Source organism: Amblyraja radiata, chromosome 23 (genome assembly GCF_010909765.2).
Source record: "Amblyraja radiata isolate CabotCenter1 chromosome 23, sAmbRad1.1.pri, whole genome shotgun sequence".
NCBI lineage: Eukaryota > Metazoa > Chordata > Chondrichthyes > Rajiformes > Rajidae > Amblyraja > Amblyraja radiata.
The window spans coordinates 20,669,337-20,685,346 of NC_045978.1; the positions used below are offsets into that span (position 1 = coordinate 20,669,337).

The 16,010-nt window shown below is 49.1% G+C and overlaps 1 protein-coding gene across 8 annotated transcripts in view; it reads left to right on the top strand.

Moving 5' to 3' along the window:
* The window catches only part of dido1 (death inducer-obliterator 1), a 112,178-nt gene extending 110,098 nt beyond the window's left edge, over positions 1-2,080 (top strand). For all 8 annotated transcript variants that reach the window (XM_033041695.1, XM_033041696.1, XM_033041702.1 and 5 more), the window contains one exon: positions 185-2,080. In XM_033041695.1, the coding sequence (XP_032897586.1) occupies positions 185-742 (558 nt within the window). In that variant the 3' untranslated portion in view covers positions 743-2,080. The remainder of the gene's footprint in view (positions 1-184) is intronic.
* The last annotated feature ends 13,930 nt before the right edge of the window (positions 2,081-16,010 follow it).

Below are 16,010 nucleotides of genomic sequence, written 5' to 3' on the forward strand. Positions count from 1 at the left end.
ACCTCCCCACCCCGTGGGCAACCAACCTCCCCACCCCGTGGGCAACCAACCTCCCCACCCCGTGGGCAACCAACCTCCCCACCCCGTGGGCAACCAACCTCCCCGCCCCGTGGGCAACCAACCTCCCCGCCCCGTGGGCAACCAACCTCCCCGCCCCGTGGGCAACCAACCTCCCCACCCCGTGGGCAACCAACCTCCCCACCCCGTGGGCAACCATTCCCCGTCTCCCCATGAACCGCCCCCGGTTCAACCTGGTTCGGCACAGCTCCCGGAGACCGAGGGACAGCGCCCAGGGGCGGCACAATCTCGGCAGACCACGGCCCGGGATCGTGAGCGACCCAGGGGTCACCGAGAGAGATCCCGGGACAGACAGGAATGTCCCCCGTCCGAGTCTCGCTACGGGCCGGAGCGAGGAGACGCTCGCCACCCGGCCGAGCGGTTCCGCAGGGGAGCAGATGACAGACGGAGAGACAGGGAGCGAGATTATGGGCGACCGTGGGAGCGGGACAGAGACCGGGAGTGGGACAGGAGCAAAGAGCGCGATCGAAGCAGGAACCGGGAGCGGGAACACGAGCGGGACCGGGAGCGTTACAGGAGGAGGGATCGGGAGAGGGAGCGCAGCAGAGACCGGGAGCGAGGCAGAGAGCGGGAGACCGACAGGGGCAAAGAGAGCAAGGGCGATGAGTGCAAGAAAGCGGCGAGCGAACCCTCTGCTCCCAACAACATCAAGCCCGAGTCGTGAGGCGTCCAGGGCGAGATTGAGTGACTGATGCCGGGTCTGTTCACCCGCGCCGGTGGGGATATGGACCAGAGTCCGAGCGGGCGACGACCCGACACGCTGGACAACTCAGGACTCCGGGGACCGGTTATCAACTTTGCTCCCGGCCCAACCAGCCTTTCGCACTTTTCCCCCCCTACATTTTATCAGACCACGGTTCTAGATTTTAAGCGGTCCCGAGCCGATACAATCCTTTTTTTGTTTGTTTTGATAACTGTTCTGATATCACGTGGCCGTACGCCGCGTTTCCCGGGTACAGATACACCTAAGCTCAAGACTTGTCGGCGAGATGCTTTATCCTGGACCCGCCACCACCTTCCCCTCATGGAGGCGAGACCAGCGTTGACGGGGCACCACTGGATTTCAGGACGTTTGCCCGGCCATGTCTCCCCGAATGGTGACCCCAGGGACGGATGTGTTACCCAAACCAGAGTGGCCGCGGTAGAAGGGACAGTGTGGGCTCCAAGGGGAAATTCCATCTCCATTCTCTGTACCTCTTCAGTAATCTCTGTTCCCAGAGCTAGAGTTAAATATATTTTTAAACGGTGGTGGTGGGGGGCGAGAGAGAACAAACTGCGGCGCCGAATATGAATGAAATATTTTCGTCGTTTGATATTGGTGTTCATTGTGGTTTGCTGGTGATTCCGGCTGGTGTCCGTGTAGTTGGCATGAAGGGTTTTTTCACTGCACCTGTCCTCGCGGCCACCTGTTGGAGATGTCCTGTCTGATCATTAAATCTTCAGGAATCCTCCTTTTGTATATATATGTGTGTGTGTGTGTATATATATATCCACTAAGAAACACGCCTGCGCCTGAAGCTCGGGTAACGACAAGAAAGAAGTAATTGAAATCTTCAGTCAAACACCGGTGGCGGGGTGGCGTTTGAGAATGGGTTTGTAAAACGTTTCTGAAAAGCTCATTTCGAACGTCTGAGCCCGTGGATTCGAGACTCTCCATCCTGTGTGTGTGTGGGGGGGGGGGGGTTCTAAAGAAAAAACCCTCTGAAATTTAAAATTCCCATCATTTCAAAATGACAACTTATTGTCGATATGCAGTGTGGTTTTGTTTTTTTCCCCCTCGCCACCTTTCACTACTCGCAGATACTTTCTGTCAGCGTCGTGTTGCCCCAATTCTGAGTATGTTCGGGTCCTAACCTAAGATCACACTAACTTCATTTTTTAACGTGTTAGTGAAGCCTACAAACGTTATCACTGGATGTACAGATGGAAATAACCGGCTTTGATTTGCTTACAGTGTTTCAAAAGTGAAATGTACAGTATAATTAAAAAATTACAATTTAAAGATGTGTATAAGATTGTTTTTACCCTTGTGGAATTGAGGTAGTTTGCTTAAATTTGTCACGTCGAATTTAGTGTCTCATGCACGTATCATGTGGTACAGGTACAATAAAAAAATCTTCCTTGCAGCAGCATCACTGGCCCATAGACTCAGACAATACACAGAATCATCAATTATACATAAATTGCAACTTCTACAGGGAAAAATGTAATGCTTGCAAAAACATTAGTGCAAGCACAATTAGAAAACCAGTCCAAGGGGTGGTCTGTTGTGTTTCATCAGGGATAGGCTTGTGTGGGTTGGTTCAAGAACCTGATGGTTGTAGGAAAGTAACTGTTCCTGAACCTGGTGGTGTGGGACTTCAGGATTCTGTACCTCCTGCCTGATGGTAGCAGCGAGATGAGGGCACAGTCGGATGGTGGGTATCCTTGGTGGTAGATGCTGTCTTTTTGAGGCAATGCCTGGTGTCAATGCTTCCGATGGTTGGGATGACTCTGCCTGTGATGAACCAGGCTGAGTCCACACTCTGCAATCTATTGTGTTCATGCGTTTTGGAATTGCCATACCAGGCCGTGTTGCAACCAGTCAGGTTACGTTCTACAGTACAGCTGTAGAAGTTTATCAGAGTATTCAGTAACCTGTTGAATTTCATTAAACTAGGGAAGTCGAGGCGCTGCTGTGCTGCCTTCATGATTACAGTATAGCATGTGCAGTACCCAGGACAGGTCATCACAGATGGTACCTTTACTAACTCCATCGCCGACCCTCCAATGAAAGCTGGCAGATTATCTCCCCACTTCCCCTTTCTGAAGTGACTTTCCACAGCAGGAGGCTTGTTCCTTTGTGAATGACGATTCGCTCAGTCCATGTTCTCCGATAAAGGAGATTGCATAGTGCCTTCAGAATCAATCTCCCTGATGTACGAGTGGCCAGAGGATCAGGGGCGAGGGAGGAACTGAAGGAAATCCACATTAGGCAGGAAATGGTGTTGGGTAGACTGATGGGACTGAAGGCTGATAAATCCCCAGGGCCTCATGGTCTGCATCGTGGACACATTGGTGATCATTTTCCAATGTTCTATAGATTCAGGATCAGTTCCTGTAGATTGAAGGGTAGCTAATGTTATCCCACTTTTTAAGAAAGGCAGGAGAGAGAAAACGGGGACTAATAGGCCAGTTAGCCAGACATCGGTGGTTGGGAAGATGCTGGAGTCAATCATAAAAGATGAAATAGCGGCACATTTGGATAGCAGTAGCAGGATCGGTTCAAGTCAGCATGGTTTTACAAAGGGGAAATCATGCTTGACTAATCTTTTGGATTTTTTTGAAAATGTGACTAGGAAAATGGACAAGGGAGAGCCAGTGAATGTAGTGTACCTGGACTTTCAGAAAGCATTTGATAATGTCCCACATAGGAGATTAGTGGGAAAAATTAGGGCACATGGTATTGGGGGTAGAATGCTGACATGGATAGAAAATTGATTGGCAGACAGGAAACGGAGTAGGGATTAACGGGTCCCTTTCAGAATGGCAGGCGGTTACTAATGGGGTACCGCAAGGCTCAGTGCTGGGACCGCAGCAATTTACAATATACTTCAATGATTTAGGTGAAGGGAATCAAAGTAACATTAGCAAATTTGCAGATGACACAAAGCTGGGTGGCAGTGTGAACTGTGATGAGGATGCTATGAGAATGCAAGGTGACTTGGACAGGTTGGGTGAGTGGGCAGATGCAGTTTAAAGTGGATAAATGTGAGGTTATCCACTTTGGTAGCAAAAACAGGAAGACAGATTATTATCTAAATGGTGTCAAGTTGGGAAAAGGGGAAGTACAACGGGATCTGGGGGTTCTTGTTCATCAGTCAAAGAAAGTAAGCATGCAGGTACAGCAGGCAGTGAAGAAAGTGAATGGCATGTTGGCCTTCATAACAAGAGTTGAGTTGAGCAAAGAGGTCCTTCTGCAGTTGTACAGGGCCCTAGTGAGACCATACCTGGAGTATTGTGTGCAGTTTTGGTCCCCTAATTTGAGGAAGGACATTCTTGCTATTGAGGGAGTGCAACGTAGGTTTACAAGGTTAATTCCCGGGATGGCAGGACTGTCATATGCTGAGAGAATGGAGCGGCTGGGCTTGTATACTTGTATACTCTGGAATTTAGGATGAGAGGGGGGGGGGAGGGTGTGAGAGGGGAGTGCACCCCTCCCATTGGTAAAGATCTTTTGCATTTTTCAGCTTAAAATTGTGCAATCTGGTGCATACTGTAGCGAGTCTTTTAACTTACTTTTGAATGCAATATTTATGCTTTAAATTGGATTAGCTATGAATAAGGTTAGGCTAAATTACAGTCCTAATTACATTCCACAGTAGAGCCAGGCTCTGATTAACAGGTGCAGCACATGAATGATCTTAGTGTATTCATGTATGGAAATCAGATCTGCTTACCTGCTTAAGCTCACAGTGCTGAACACCCTTTGTCCCAGCTTTGACTGCACACCCAGTACTATTCCAGACCTTGACTCTGGATGCAAACTTGGCCTTGCTCCTAGCCCCTCTGCACTGACAATCTATCTGGCCCACGCATAAAGCCCCATATCTGACCCCCTGGATTTAACCTATTACGTTCAAGTCCACATGTGCTTATCTAAAGCGGTAACCTTTTATGTGTAACAAAATTTGCTACATCCATTGGCTTCCTTGTTACCCAACATGCTAGTTATTTTGTCAAGGAAGTCATCAATTGGTTGAACACAATTTCTCATCCATAAAATTATACTCACTCAGCTGTATGTATTCTGTTACCATTTCCTTCATTTTCTTAACAAACTGTCCTGAAGTCATTTTCACCCCCAATATTTTAAGTATTTTGCTGTCTTCCTCTCAGCTGGGACTTTTCCGAAAATGCAAAGTCCAATAACAATATATATTTAAACAATAATATTGTATTTAATGTGATCTTGAGAGTACATAATATTTTTTTTGGCATTCATAATACAACAATGATAAAAATATCTTTGTTTTGATTGTACCTACCAACATGCATACATTATTATATTACAGTTAATATGTATCGAGGGCAAATTTTTGTTCCAATGCTCCCCATTCCCAATTACTTTTACAGCGGATCAGGTAGCATCTCTGGAAAAAATTAGTATCTCAGACCCGTTCAGTTACTCTAGCATTTTGTGTCTATCTTTTGTGTAAACCAGCATCTGCAATTCCTTTCTAAATTTTAGACTGTCCTGATCCTGGATTTGTCCAGCCAGCAAAAAGAGTTACGTAATCAATTTCCTTTTAAAATATCATTAAGCAACCCAATGTTTGAATTCCTAAGAAATACAACTCTCGTTTTAGAATAATTCCCTATAACATAATCCTTGGAATCTGAGCATGATTAATGGGCCTGTCCCACTTACGCGATTTTTTCGGCGACGCCAGAACCCGTCATAGTCGCAGCAGATCTCCGAAAATTTTGAACATGTTGAAAATCCAGCGGCGACCAGAACAAGGTACGACTCTTTGGGGCGACTACTCACGACCATACAGGCTTCACCCTGCAACATGTCGCCGAGGTGTCGCCTGTATGGTCGTGAGTAGTCTCCTCTGTCGCCCATAGAGTCGTAGCGTCTTTCTGAATTTTCAACATGTTAAACATTTTCGCCAACCTTTGGCAGCCGCCAAAAAAGTCGCGTAAATGGGACAGGCCCATTACTTATTAATTACAGGAAAGGAGACCATTCTTACTGGAGTAGCCATACACATAATGTGGCATACGTGACAGAGCAGCCTGCCTGGTGCTATTCACTCATTCCATCACCGCTGCACAGTAGCAGCAGTTTGTACCATCGACAGGATACTGTACAGCAACTCATCAAGGCACCTTGGACAAACCCACCACCTCAACAAGCTAGAAGAACAAGGGCAGCAGAAGCAAGGGGAACATCACCATCGCCAAGTTGCCCCTCACAGCTACAAACTTGGAAATATATCACTGTTCCTTCATCATTGCAGTGTACACTACATATATGTAGACTACATTCCCTCCAAAGTTTGAAAGATACAACATGGAAACAAGCCCTTTGGCCCCCGGAGTCCATGCCATCCACCGATCACCCGTTCACACTAGTGTTGTTATCCCACTTTCACATGCACTCCCCACACACTGGAGGCAATTTACAAACCCCCATGTCAGGGCAGAGAAAACCATAATTAAGTTGGCAGTAATTGTAAATGCTCCCCGGACTAGAAGGTATTAGCTACAAGGAGAAGTTGAAGGGAAACTTGATATAACTATATAAAATTATGAGAGGCATAGGTAGGATAGACAGTCTGAACCTTTTTCCCAGGGTGGAAAGGGCATAGATTTAAGGTGAAAAGGGCAAAGCAAAAAGAGATGTGCAGGGCAAGTATTTTTACACAGAGTGTGGGTGCCTGGAATGTGCTGGATGGTGGTGGAGGCACTTATGATAGTGGCATTTCAGAAACTTCTAGATTGGCATATGGATATGCAGGAATATGGATTACGTGCAGGCAGAGAGTTTAACTTGGCATCATGATCAGCACGGACATTATAGGCTGAAGTGCCTGTACCTGTGCTATATGATCTCTGTAACTGACTCTGCTGGTCCAGCAGTGAATGTGAATAAGGTTCTGGTAGCGTAAGTTGAAAATAATTCGCCAGATCACCATCCACTGAGTGTCAATGGTTGACCAATAATAGCCTTATGTAAGCATGTTAACAGTCAAGCAAAGGAAGGCAAATCTATGCCTCAAAGAGTGTTTACAGTTATAATGCTGAGCTTTGAACCTATGGTTAATATTACGGGTCAGTAATAAGTACACAAGCTGGGACCACACATTGGAATTCACATCCTGGCCATTAGTTCAAATGTTTGAAAGGATCATCTCTAACCCTCGGAGATGTTTCTGTATGGAAGTTCTAATGTACAATTGTAAGCACCTGGCCTGTTAAGAAAGTGAGATTCTGAGTACAGTTCACTCTGTTGGTCTTTAATGCCTCATTCTCCATTCCAGGCTTCAAAAGACATTTGGACAGATATATGGATAGGAAGGGCTTAGATGGATATGAGCCAAATGCAGACCAAACTCAGTCGGCATGGCCAATGTGGGTCAAAAGGCTTGTTTTTGTGCTTTATGACTTTGCTAGGAATGTGGTGACTTGGATTTGAATTAGGCAGCAGAGTGGATGGTCATTTTTAACTATCATACAGCATGAAAACAGGCCTTTCAGTCCAACTGGCCAACACTGACCAATGTGTCCCATCTACACTAGTCTCACCTGCCTGCCCCTTGCCCATATTCCTCTAATACTATCTTATCAATGTATCTGTTTAAATGTTTCTTAAACATTGCAATCATACATGCCTCAAGTACCTCCTCCAGTTTATTCCATACACCCACCACCCTTGGAGTAATAAAGTTACCCTCAGGTTCCTATTAAATCTTTCCCCCTTCACCTTAAACCTAGAACATAGTAAGTATTTTTTTATTGATATAGTACTATTAAATCAAATCACGTTGAAGCCAGTAGGGTTTCTGAAGAAGGGTTTCGACCTGAAACGTTGCCTATTTCCTTCGCTCCATAGATGCTGCCTCACCCGCTGAGTTTCTCCAGCATTTTTGTCTACCTTCGATTTTCCAGCATCTGCAGTTTCTTCTTAAATATAATAAACCAAACTGTTTAGTAAGTCTGAAGAAAGATTCCGAGCCGAAACGTCACCTACTCCTGTTCTTCAGAGATGCTGCCTGACCCGCTGAGTTACTCCAGTGGGTCCATCTTTGGTGTAAACCAGTATCTGCAGTTTCTCCCTACACTAAATTAAACGATTATCAGGCTTCTGAACGGTCCTTCCATAAACGAGGGTATTGTGCAATTGACATTTCCTCCACTGTAGACATTGGACTTTGTCTCTGGAAGTGATGCCATACAATGCTGAGAATTATATTCTGCACTCTGTACCTTCCCCTTTGCTCTACTTATTGTACATGATTTTTAATAGATTAGATTGATGGATTGTATTATCTGATCTGTTTGGAGAGCATGGCAAAACAAAGCTTTTTACTGTACCCTGATACACGTGGAAATAACCTAAACCTACACAACGTTTGAAGCTGAGATGGTTTTTTTCTTGAACTCCTTGGAGGAACAGAGTCAGGGGTCAAAGCCAGAGAGGTGGGAGTCAGAGAAGAACAGAGAATTCAAGTGACGGCAGGCAGAATGGTGGTCATGAATCAAATACACAGGACAAGATGTTAAGAAGTCCCTTGTGCCAATAGGTGGGGAGCATTTCACGACATTCGTTGATTGTTGAGTGGCAGACGCTCAACATCGGTGGGGGGCGGGGGGGGGGGATACGTATATCTTGGCCTGGGTAACCTTCAGGACAGTTGGGCACAGGACACATCATCAGTAGTGTACCCTTGCATCACTGGGTGTTTCGGCCTTTTAACACTATACACCCTCCACAAGGGCGGCCCGCTGCAGGATGATCAGCCCTCAGCGCGTGTCCCGTGTCAAACAGTCCCAAAGATTCACCCTGAAGTACTTGGGGCCCAGCATGGGTCTTTCCGCTTGAGCCAAATCCACCGGCTGCTTCTTTCAGCCGCCTCTGAGAGTGATCTTATGGTCTTCCGCAGAGCCTGACCGTGGATTCCAAGCTCCTTCAGCAGTCTGATGGTAGATGACGCAACAAATCCTCTGCATCCCACTTCAACTGGATAGACTTTGGTGTTCCAGCCACGCTGCGTTGCCTCTGCTGCAAGCTCTGCGTAGCGCAGCTTCTTACGCTCATAGGCCTCCTCAACAGAGTTCTCCCATGGAACTGTGAGCTCTATGATGTAAGCAGTCTTCTGTGAAGGGGACCAGAACACCAAGTCTGGCCTGAGGTTGGTGGAAGCAATTTCAGGTGGAAAAATTAGTTGTCGGTCGATGTCCGCCAGCATCCTCCAGTCGCGGGCCCTGCATAGGTTTCCTTCTTCTGATCTGGTGGAAGGATGTTTAGATGTTTTCTGTCCTTCTCGGACAAAGGTTGTTGCCCTTAAGGGGGGGGTTGCTTGCTCTCGGAGGCAAGGAGTTGGTCGCACACCGCCTGTTCTCAAGGGCTGATGCCAGGCCTTTTAGTACCTGATTATGCCGCCACCTGTATCTCCCTTGCGTGAGGCTGGTCTTGCAGCCTACCATGATGTGTTTGAGGGTCGCTGGAGTTGGGCAGAGGCCACAGGTTGGATCCTCGCCGTACCACTGATGGAGGTTCTTTGGTGATGGAAGCACGTCATAAGTCGCTCTGATGATGAAGCTGATCTTGCTTGCTTCCATTTCCCATAGTTCTTTCCAGCTGATCTTCCTCCGCTCCACACCTTCCCACTGCATCCATTGCCCCTGTTTGGCAAGAGAGACCGCCTTTGCACTTCTTGCGGCCTCCTCCTGTCGCCGCACCTCCTCGACCACCAATGTCCTCCGCTCTGATGTTGTGGCCTTTCGCCAAGTTGGTTTACTTGTCGTAAGGCCAAAGCCTCCTCTTCCCTGCTGGACTTGCCCCACGATGTCTTTGTGTCTCAGGGCTGATGAAGCTTGCTGTACTGCATCAGATGGTGTCCACTTCCGGCCAGTTACTAGGGGCGGCGCAACAGCACTGATGGTCTTGTCTCTAGAGTCCCTCAGTGTCATCTGGAGTCTTACTTTAGAACACTTGTATTCCTCTGTTAGACTAGTGAGAGGTAGTTCCAGGACCCCTTTGCCATATAGGCCGATGTTAGTTAGACATCGTGGGACCCCGAGCCATTTCTTCGCGTATGAAGTTATGGTTCGCTCCATCTTCTCCACAGTTGTTATTGGGGCTTCATAAACGGTCAGTGGCCACATTGTCCGAGGAAGGAGTCCAAACTGTAGGCACAAGAGCTTCAGTTTCCCAGGCAGTAGGGTCTGATTGATGTTCTCCAGGCCGTTGACAATTTCTTGCCTTAGTTGTTGCACCTGCTCTTTGTCCTTGAGACTTGCGTTGTACCATCTGCCCAGGCTTTTAACTGGCTGTTCAGACACTGTTGGTATTGGGTCGTCACCGATACAGAACCTTGTGTCTCTAAGCACCCCCTTGACTATGGAGATGCTTCGAGATTTACTTGGTTTGATTTTCATTCGGGCCCACTTGATGTTCTCCTGCAGCTTTCCAAGTAGCCGCTTGGTGCATGCTGCAGTAGTGGTTAGTGTTGTCATGTCGTCCATGTATGCCCTGATGGGTGGCAGACGGAGCCCAGCCCTGGTTCGTTCACCGCCCACCACCCATTTTGAGGCCCTGATGATGGCTTCCATGGCCATTGTAAAGGCCAAGGGTGAGACTGTGCAGCCTGCCATGATGCCTACTTCCAAGCGCTGCCATGTTGTACTGAAGTCAGCTGTTGTGAAGCACAGCTGCAGGTCTTGGAAATAGCTCTTGACCAGTGTGGTGATGAGCTCTGGTACATGGAAAAAGGCAAAAGATTCCCAAAGGAGTTCATGGGGAACTGAACCAAATGCATTGGCCAGATCGAGGAAGATCACATGTAGGTCTCTCTTCTCCTTCTTAGATGCTCCAAGCAGCCCGAAAATCCTGGAATTCCTGCTTTCTGTACAGATGTATCAATGTACTTGTTTGTTACCAGATAGGTGGACAGCCTTTGTGATACAATGCTGAAAAAGATTTTTCCCTCGACGTTGAGGAGACATATTGGCCGGAATTGGCTGATGTCTGACGTATCCTTTTCTTTAGGTATTAGCACGCCGCCGGCCCTTCGCCACGCCTTAGGTATTGTTTGCTTCTTCCACACCACCCTCATGAGCTTCCATAGAAAGCGTAACACATCCGGTGCATTCTTGTAGAGCTTGTATGGTACTCCGTTTGGCCCCGGAGCTGATGCTGCTCTTGCTCGCCGGACAGTGTTCTCTACCTCTTTCCGTCTTGGAGGGCTGGTGTCCAAGTTGAATTCAGGTGGTTGAATAGGCGGGATGTCATGTGGGATGACTAACTGCTCATGCCTTTTCGTGTCTTGGTGGGCCTTTTCCAGGTGTTCCTCCAATTCCCGTTTTGATGTTTTCAAAGTTCCACTTTTTTCCTTTGCGAAGAGGTCTTTGATAAACTTGAAAGGGTCTTTGTGGAACCGTGTTCTTGTGTGTTCTTCCTTCTTGCGAAGTTTCCTCAAGTTCTCTGCTTTTCGCAAGGTTGCCAATCGGCTCTTGATGTCCTCTTGGAGTAGCATGAGACCTCTCTGCGTCAGTTGCTTTTTTCCATTGCTTTTTCAACTGTCTTCTCTCTCTGATTAGCCTCTCGATCTCCTGCTGCCTCCTGGACTTGATTGGTGTTGGTAATTTCTTTCCACCTCTCCCTTTACTCACCCCAAACCGTTCTTCTCCGTAGCTGTAGATTGTGTTGCCCATCCTTTCAAGCTTTTCCACTGCTGTGCCCGCTTGTTGCTCCAAGATATGTATAAGGTCACTGTTGACCGTCTCCCACTCTTTCTTTTCAACAGTTTTGGGCCATTTCACCAGGTTTGTGCCCTTTGATCTTTCCCTCCAATGGAGGCCTTTGTAGTTGTTGCGTGGGCTCCTCCACCGGCATTTCTGTGCTTGTATCACCCTCTTCAGTGACATGGGTGCTGATGCTCTGCGAACTTTGGTTTGAGTCCTGTCGCTGTGCTTCACTCGACTGATTTGACTGGTTGCTTCGTAAGAAGTACTGGTCAATGCGAGGCCCATGTCTCTGCTCTCTCAAGCACTTTTTCTTCCCTTGGTGGATCTTCAAGCCCTTCACTGATGTAATTTTCTCCCAACCACAAATGCACACCTGAAGTTTGTGTCCCGCACTGTTGTGGATGTCTCATGTGCCATGCTCTCCTTGTCCGTAGTCGTTTCCGTTCCTGGGTCTGTAACCGTGTTATCAATCGGTGAGCCATCTTCCGCCCCCGCTCTCGCAGGCTCTAGGGGTATTCTCTTTAATTTACTTTTAGTGGCATTTAGCGGGTGTCTCCAACTAACTGAAACAGCGTTGGGGACTGCTATCATGGGTAGCTAGCCCATGACGGCCCCAGCGGGGTCTGTTCCCTCCTGTCAGCTGTCTCTCCAAGCTGTCACGTGGACTTTCCCATGTTGTCAGCTGTCCTTTCACAGCAATCACTGGACGAGTCCAGATTATCAGAATCAAATACACAGGACAAGATGTTAAGAAGTCCCTTGTGCCAATAGGTGGGGAGCATTTCACGACATTCGTTGATTGTTGAGTGGCAGACGCTCAACATCGGTGGGGGGCGGGGGGGGGGGGATACGTATATCTTGGCCTGGGTAACCTTCAGGACAGTTGGGCACAGGACACATCATCAGTAGTGTACCCTTGCATCACTGGGTGTTTCGGCCTTTTAACACTATACACCCTCCACAAGGGCGGCCCGCTGCAGGATGATCAGCCCTCAGCGCGTGTCCCGTGTCAAACCGTCCCAAAGATTCACCCTGAAGTACTTGGGGCCCAGCATGGGTCTTTCCGCTTGAGCCAAATCCACCGGCTGCTTCTTTCAGCCGCCTCTGAGAGTGATCTTATGGTCTTCCGCAGAGCCTGACCGTGGATTCCAAGCTCCTTCAGCAGTCTGATGGTAGATGACGCAACAAATCCTCTGCATCCCACTTCAACTGGATAGACTTTGGTGTTCCAGCCACGCTGCGTTGCCTCTGCTGCAAGCTCTGCGTAGCGCAGCTTCTTACGCTCATAGGCCTCCTCAACAGAGTTCTCCCATGGACTGTGAGCTCTATGATGTAAGCAGTCTTCTGTGAAGGGGACCAGAACACCAAGTCTGGCCTGAGGTTGGTGGAAGCAATTTCAGGTGGAAAAATTAGTTGTCGACTGATGTCCGCCAGCATCCTCCAGTCGCGGGCCCTGCATAGGTTTCCTTCTTCTGATCTGGTGGAAGGATGTTTAGATGTTTTCTGTCCTTCTCGGACAAAGGTTGTTGCCCTTGGGGGGGGGGGGGGTGGTTGCTTGCTCTCGGAGGCAAGGAGTTGGTCGCACACCGCCTGTTCTCAAGGGCTGATGCCAGGCTTTTTAGTACCTGATTATGCCGCCACGTGTATCTCCCTTGCGTGAGGCTGGTCTTGCAGCCTACCATGATGTGTTTGAGGGTCGCTGGAGTTGGGCAGAGGCCACAGGTTGGATCCTCGCCGTACCACTGATGGAGGTTCTTTGGTGATGGAAGCACGTCATGTCGCTCTGATGATGAAGCTGATCTGCTTGCTTCCATTTCCCATAGTTCTTTCCAGCTGATCTTCCTCCGCTCCACACCTTCCCACTGCATCCATTGCCCCTGTTTGGCAAGAGAGACCGCCTTTGCACTTCTTGCGGCCTCCTCCTGTCGCCGCACCTCCTCGACCACCAATGTCCTCCGCTCTGATGTTGTGGCCTTTCGCCAAGTTGGTTTACTTGTCGTAAGGCCAAAGCCTCCTCTTCCCTGCTGGACTTGCCCCACGATGTCTTTGTGTCTCAGGGCTGATGAAGCTTGCTGTATTGCATCAGATGGTGTCCACTTCCGGTCACTTACTAGGGGCGGCGCAACAGCACTGATGGTCTTGTCTCTAGAGTCCCTCAGTGTCATCTGGAGTCTTACTTTAGAACACTTGTATTCCTCTGTTAGACTAGTGAGAGGTAGTTCCAGGACCCCTTTGCCATATAGGCCGATGTTAGTTAGACATCGTGGGACCCCGAGCCATTTCTTCGCGTATGAAGTTATGGTTCGCTCCATCTTCTCCACAGTTGTTATTGGGGCTTCATAAACGGTCAGTGGCCACATTGTCCGAGGAAGGAGTCTAAACTGTAGGCACCAGAGCTTCAGTTTCCCAGGCAGTAGGGTCTGATTGAAGTCTGATTGAAGTGGCGGCGCTGGGAACGGCTGCAGCTCGCCTGCAGTCCGTTTGTCTTTACTTTTTTGTGTTGTTTTTTTTTCGTTTTGTGTAGTTACGTTTTTGGTTTTTAAGCTGTGTTTATGTGGGGGGGGGGGGGGGGGGGGGGGTTTTAAAGGGGCTTGCTGTCTCTCCCTTCGGGGGAATACGACTTTTTGTCGTATCCCCCTTCTCTGCCTCCGTCTGCGCTGTGGCCTAATGGCGGAGCTGGCGACCTCGAGACTCCGGAGGCAGAGCCAGTCAGGACTCACCCTGGGCTCGCTCCCGTGAGGGCGGCCTGACGAGGGGCTGAGACTCTCTCGTGAGGGGCTGTGACGCTCCCGTCGGAGTGGCCCAGCCCGAGGTGGAACGGCACTCCCGTCGGAGTGGCCCAGCCCGAGGTGGAACGGCACTCCCGTCGGAGTGGCCCAGCCCGAGGTGGAATGGCACTCCCGTCGGAGTGGCCCAGCCCGAGGTGGAACGGCACTCCCGTCGGAGTGGCCCAGCCCGAGGTGGAACGGCACTCCCGTCGGAGTGGCCCAGCTCAAGGGAGGAGCGGCACTCACGTGAGGGCGGGGCTGGAACGGTGCTCCGGTGGCTGGGACGGCGTTCTGGCGGCGGTGACCTGAGTCCGGGGTTCGGCCGCGGGCCAGCGGCTGCGTACGCTGGACTGGAGGGCGGCAGCTTCGACCACCCCGGGCCGCGGTGTTTGAACCGGCCCGTTTGCGGGGTTCGGTGAGCCGCGGGACTGTTTGTGCCATCGCCCGGTGGGGAATCGCCTCAGCGCAGAGGGAGAAGAGGAGGGAAGAGACAGTAACCCTAAGATTTTTGTCTCCACCACAGTGAGGAGGTGCTTGGAGGATACATTGTGGTGGATGTTAATTTGTGTTTATTGTTGTTTTTTATTGTATGATTGTATGTATGACTGCAGGCACGAAAATTTCGTTCAGACCGTAAGGTCTGAATGACAATAAAGGTATTCAATTCAATTCAATTCAATTGATGTTCTCCAGGCCGTTGACAATTTCTTGCCTTAGTTGTTGCACCTGCTCTTTGTCCTTGAGACTTGCGTTGTACCATCTGCCCAGGCTTTTAACTGGCTGTTCAGACACTGTTGGTATTGGGTCGTCACCGATACAGAATCTTGTGTCTCTAAGCACCCCCTTGACTATGGAGATGCTTCGAGATTTACTTGGTTTGATTTTCATTCGGGCCCACTTGATGTTCTCCTGCAGCTTTCCAAGTAGCCGCTTGGTGCATGCTGCAGTAGTGGTTAGTGTTGTCATGTCGCCCATGTATGCCCTGATGGGTGGCAGACGGAGCCCAGCCCAGACGGGATGTTTTTTTTCTTGAACTCCTTGGAGGAACAGAGTCAGGGGTCAAAGCCAGAGAGGTGGGAGTCAGAGAAGAACAGAGAATTCAAGTGACGGCAGGCAGAATGGTGGTCATGTACAAAGTGGTCACTCAACCTGCATCTGGTTCTTCCATTGTAGAAGAGGTCACATTGTGAACACTGAATGCACTAGGTTTCGATTTATTGCATGGAAACAGACGCTTTGGCCCACATAGTTCACGCTAGCCATTATTCACTTTCACACTAGTTATGTTATTCTATGCATTTCCCTCAAAATCTACCGCTCACCTACGTGCTATATACACTAGTCCTGTTATCCCACTTTCTCAGCCAGGGGCAATCTACATAGGGCCAATTAGCCTACAAACCCGCACATTTTTGAGATGTGGAAGGAAACTGGAGCACGTGGTGGAAACCCAATCGGACGGGCACAGGGAGAATGTGCAAACTCCACACAGACAGCACCCAAGGTGAGGTTTGAACCTAGGTCTCTGATGCTGAGGTGGCGGCTCTACCCGCTGCACCACTGTTGGAGGAAGTACAGATGAATCGCTGCCTTACCTGGTGGGTATGTGTGGGTCATACAGCGTGGAAACAGGCCTAGCAGCCCAACTTGCCAATGCTGACCAACATGCCCCAAGTCCCAGTAGTCCCACCTGCCTACGTTTGCCCA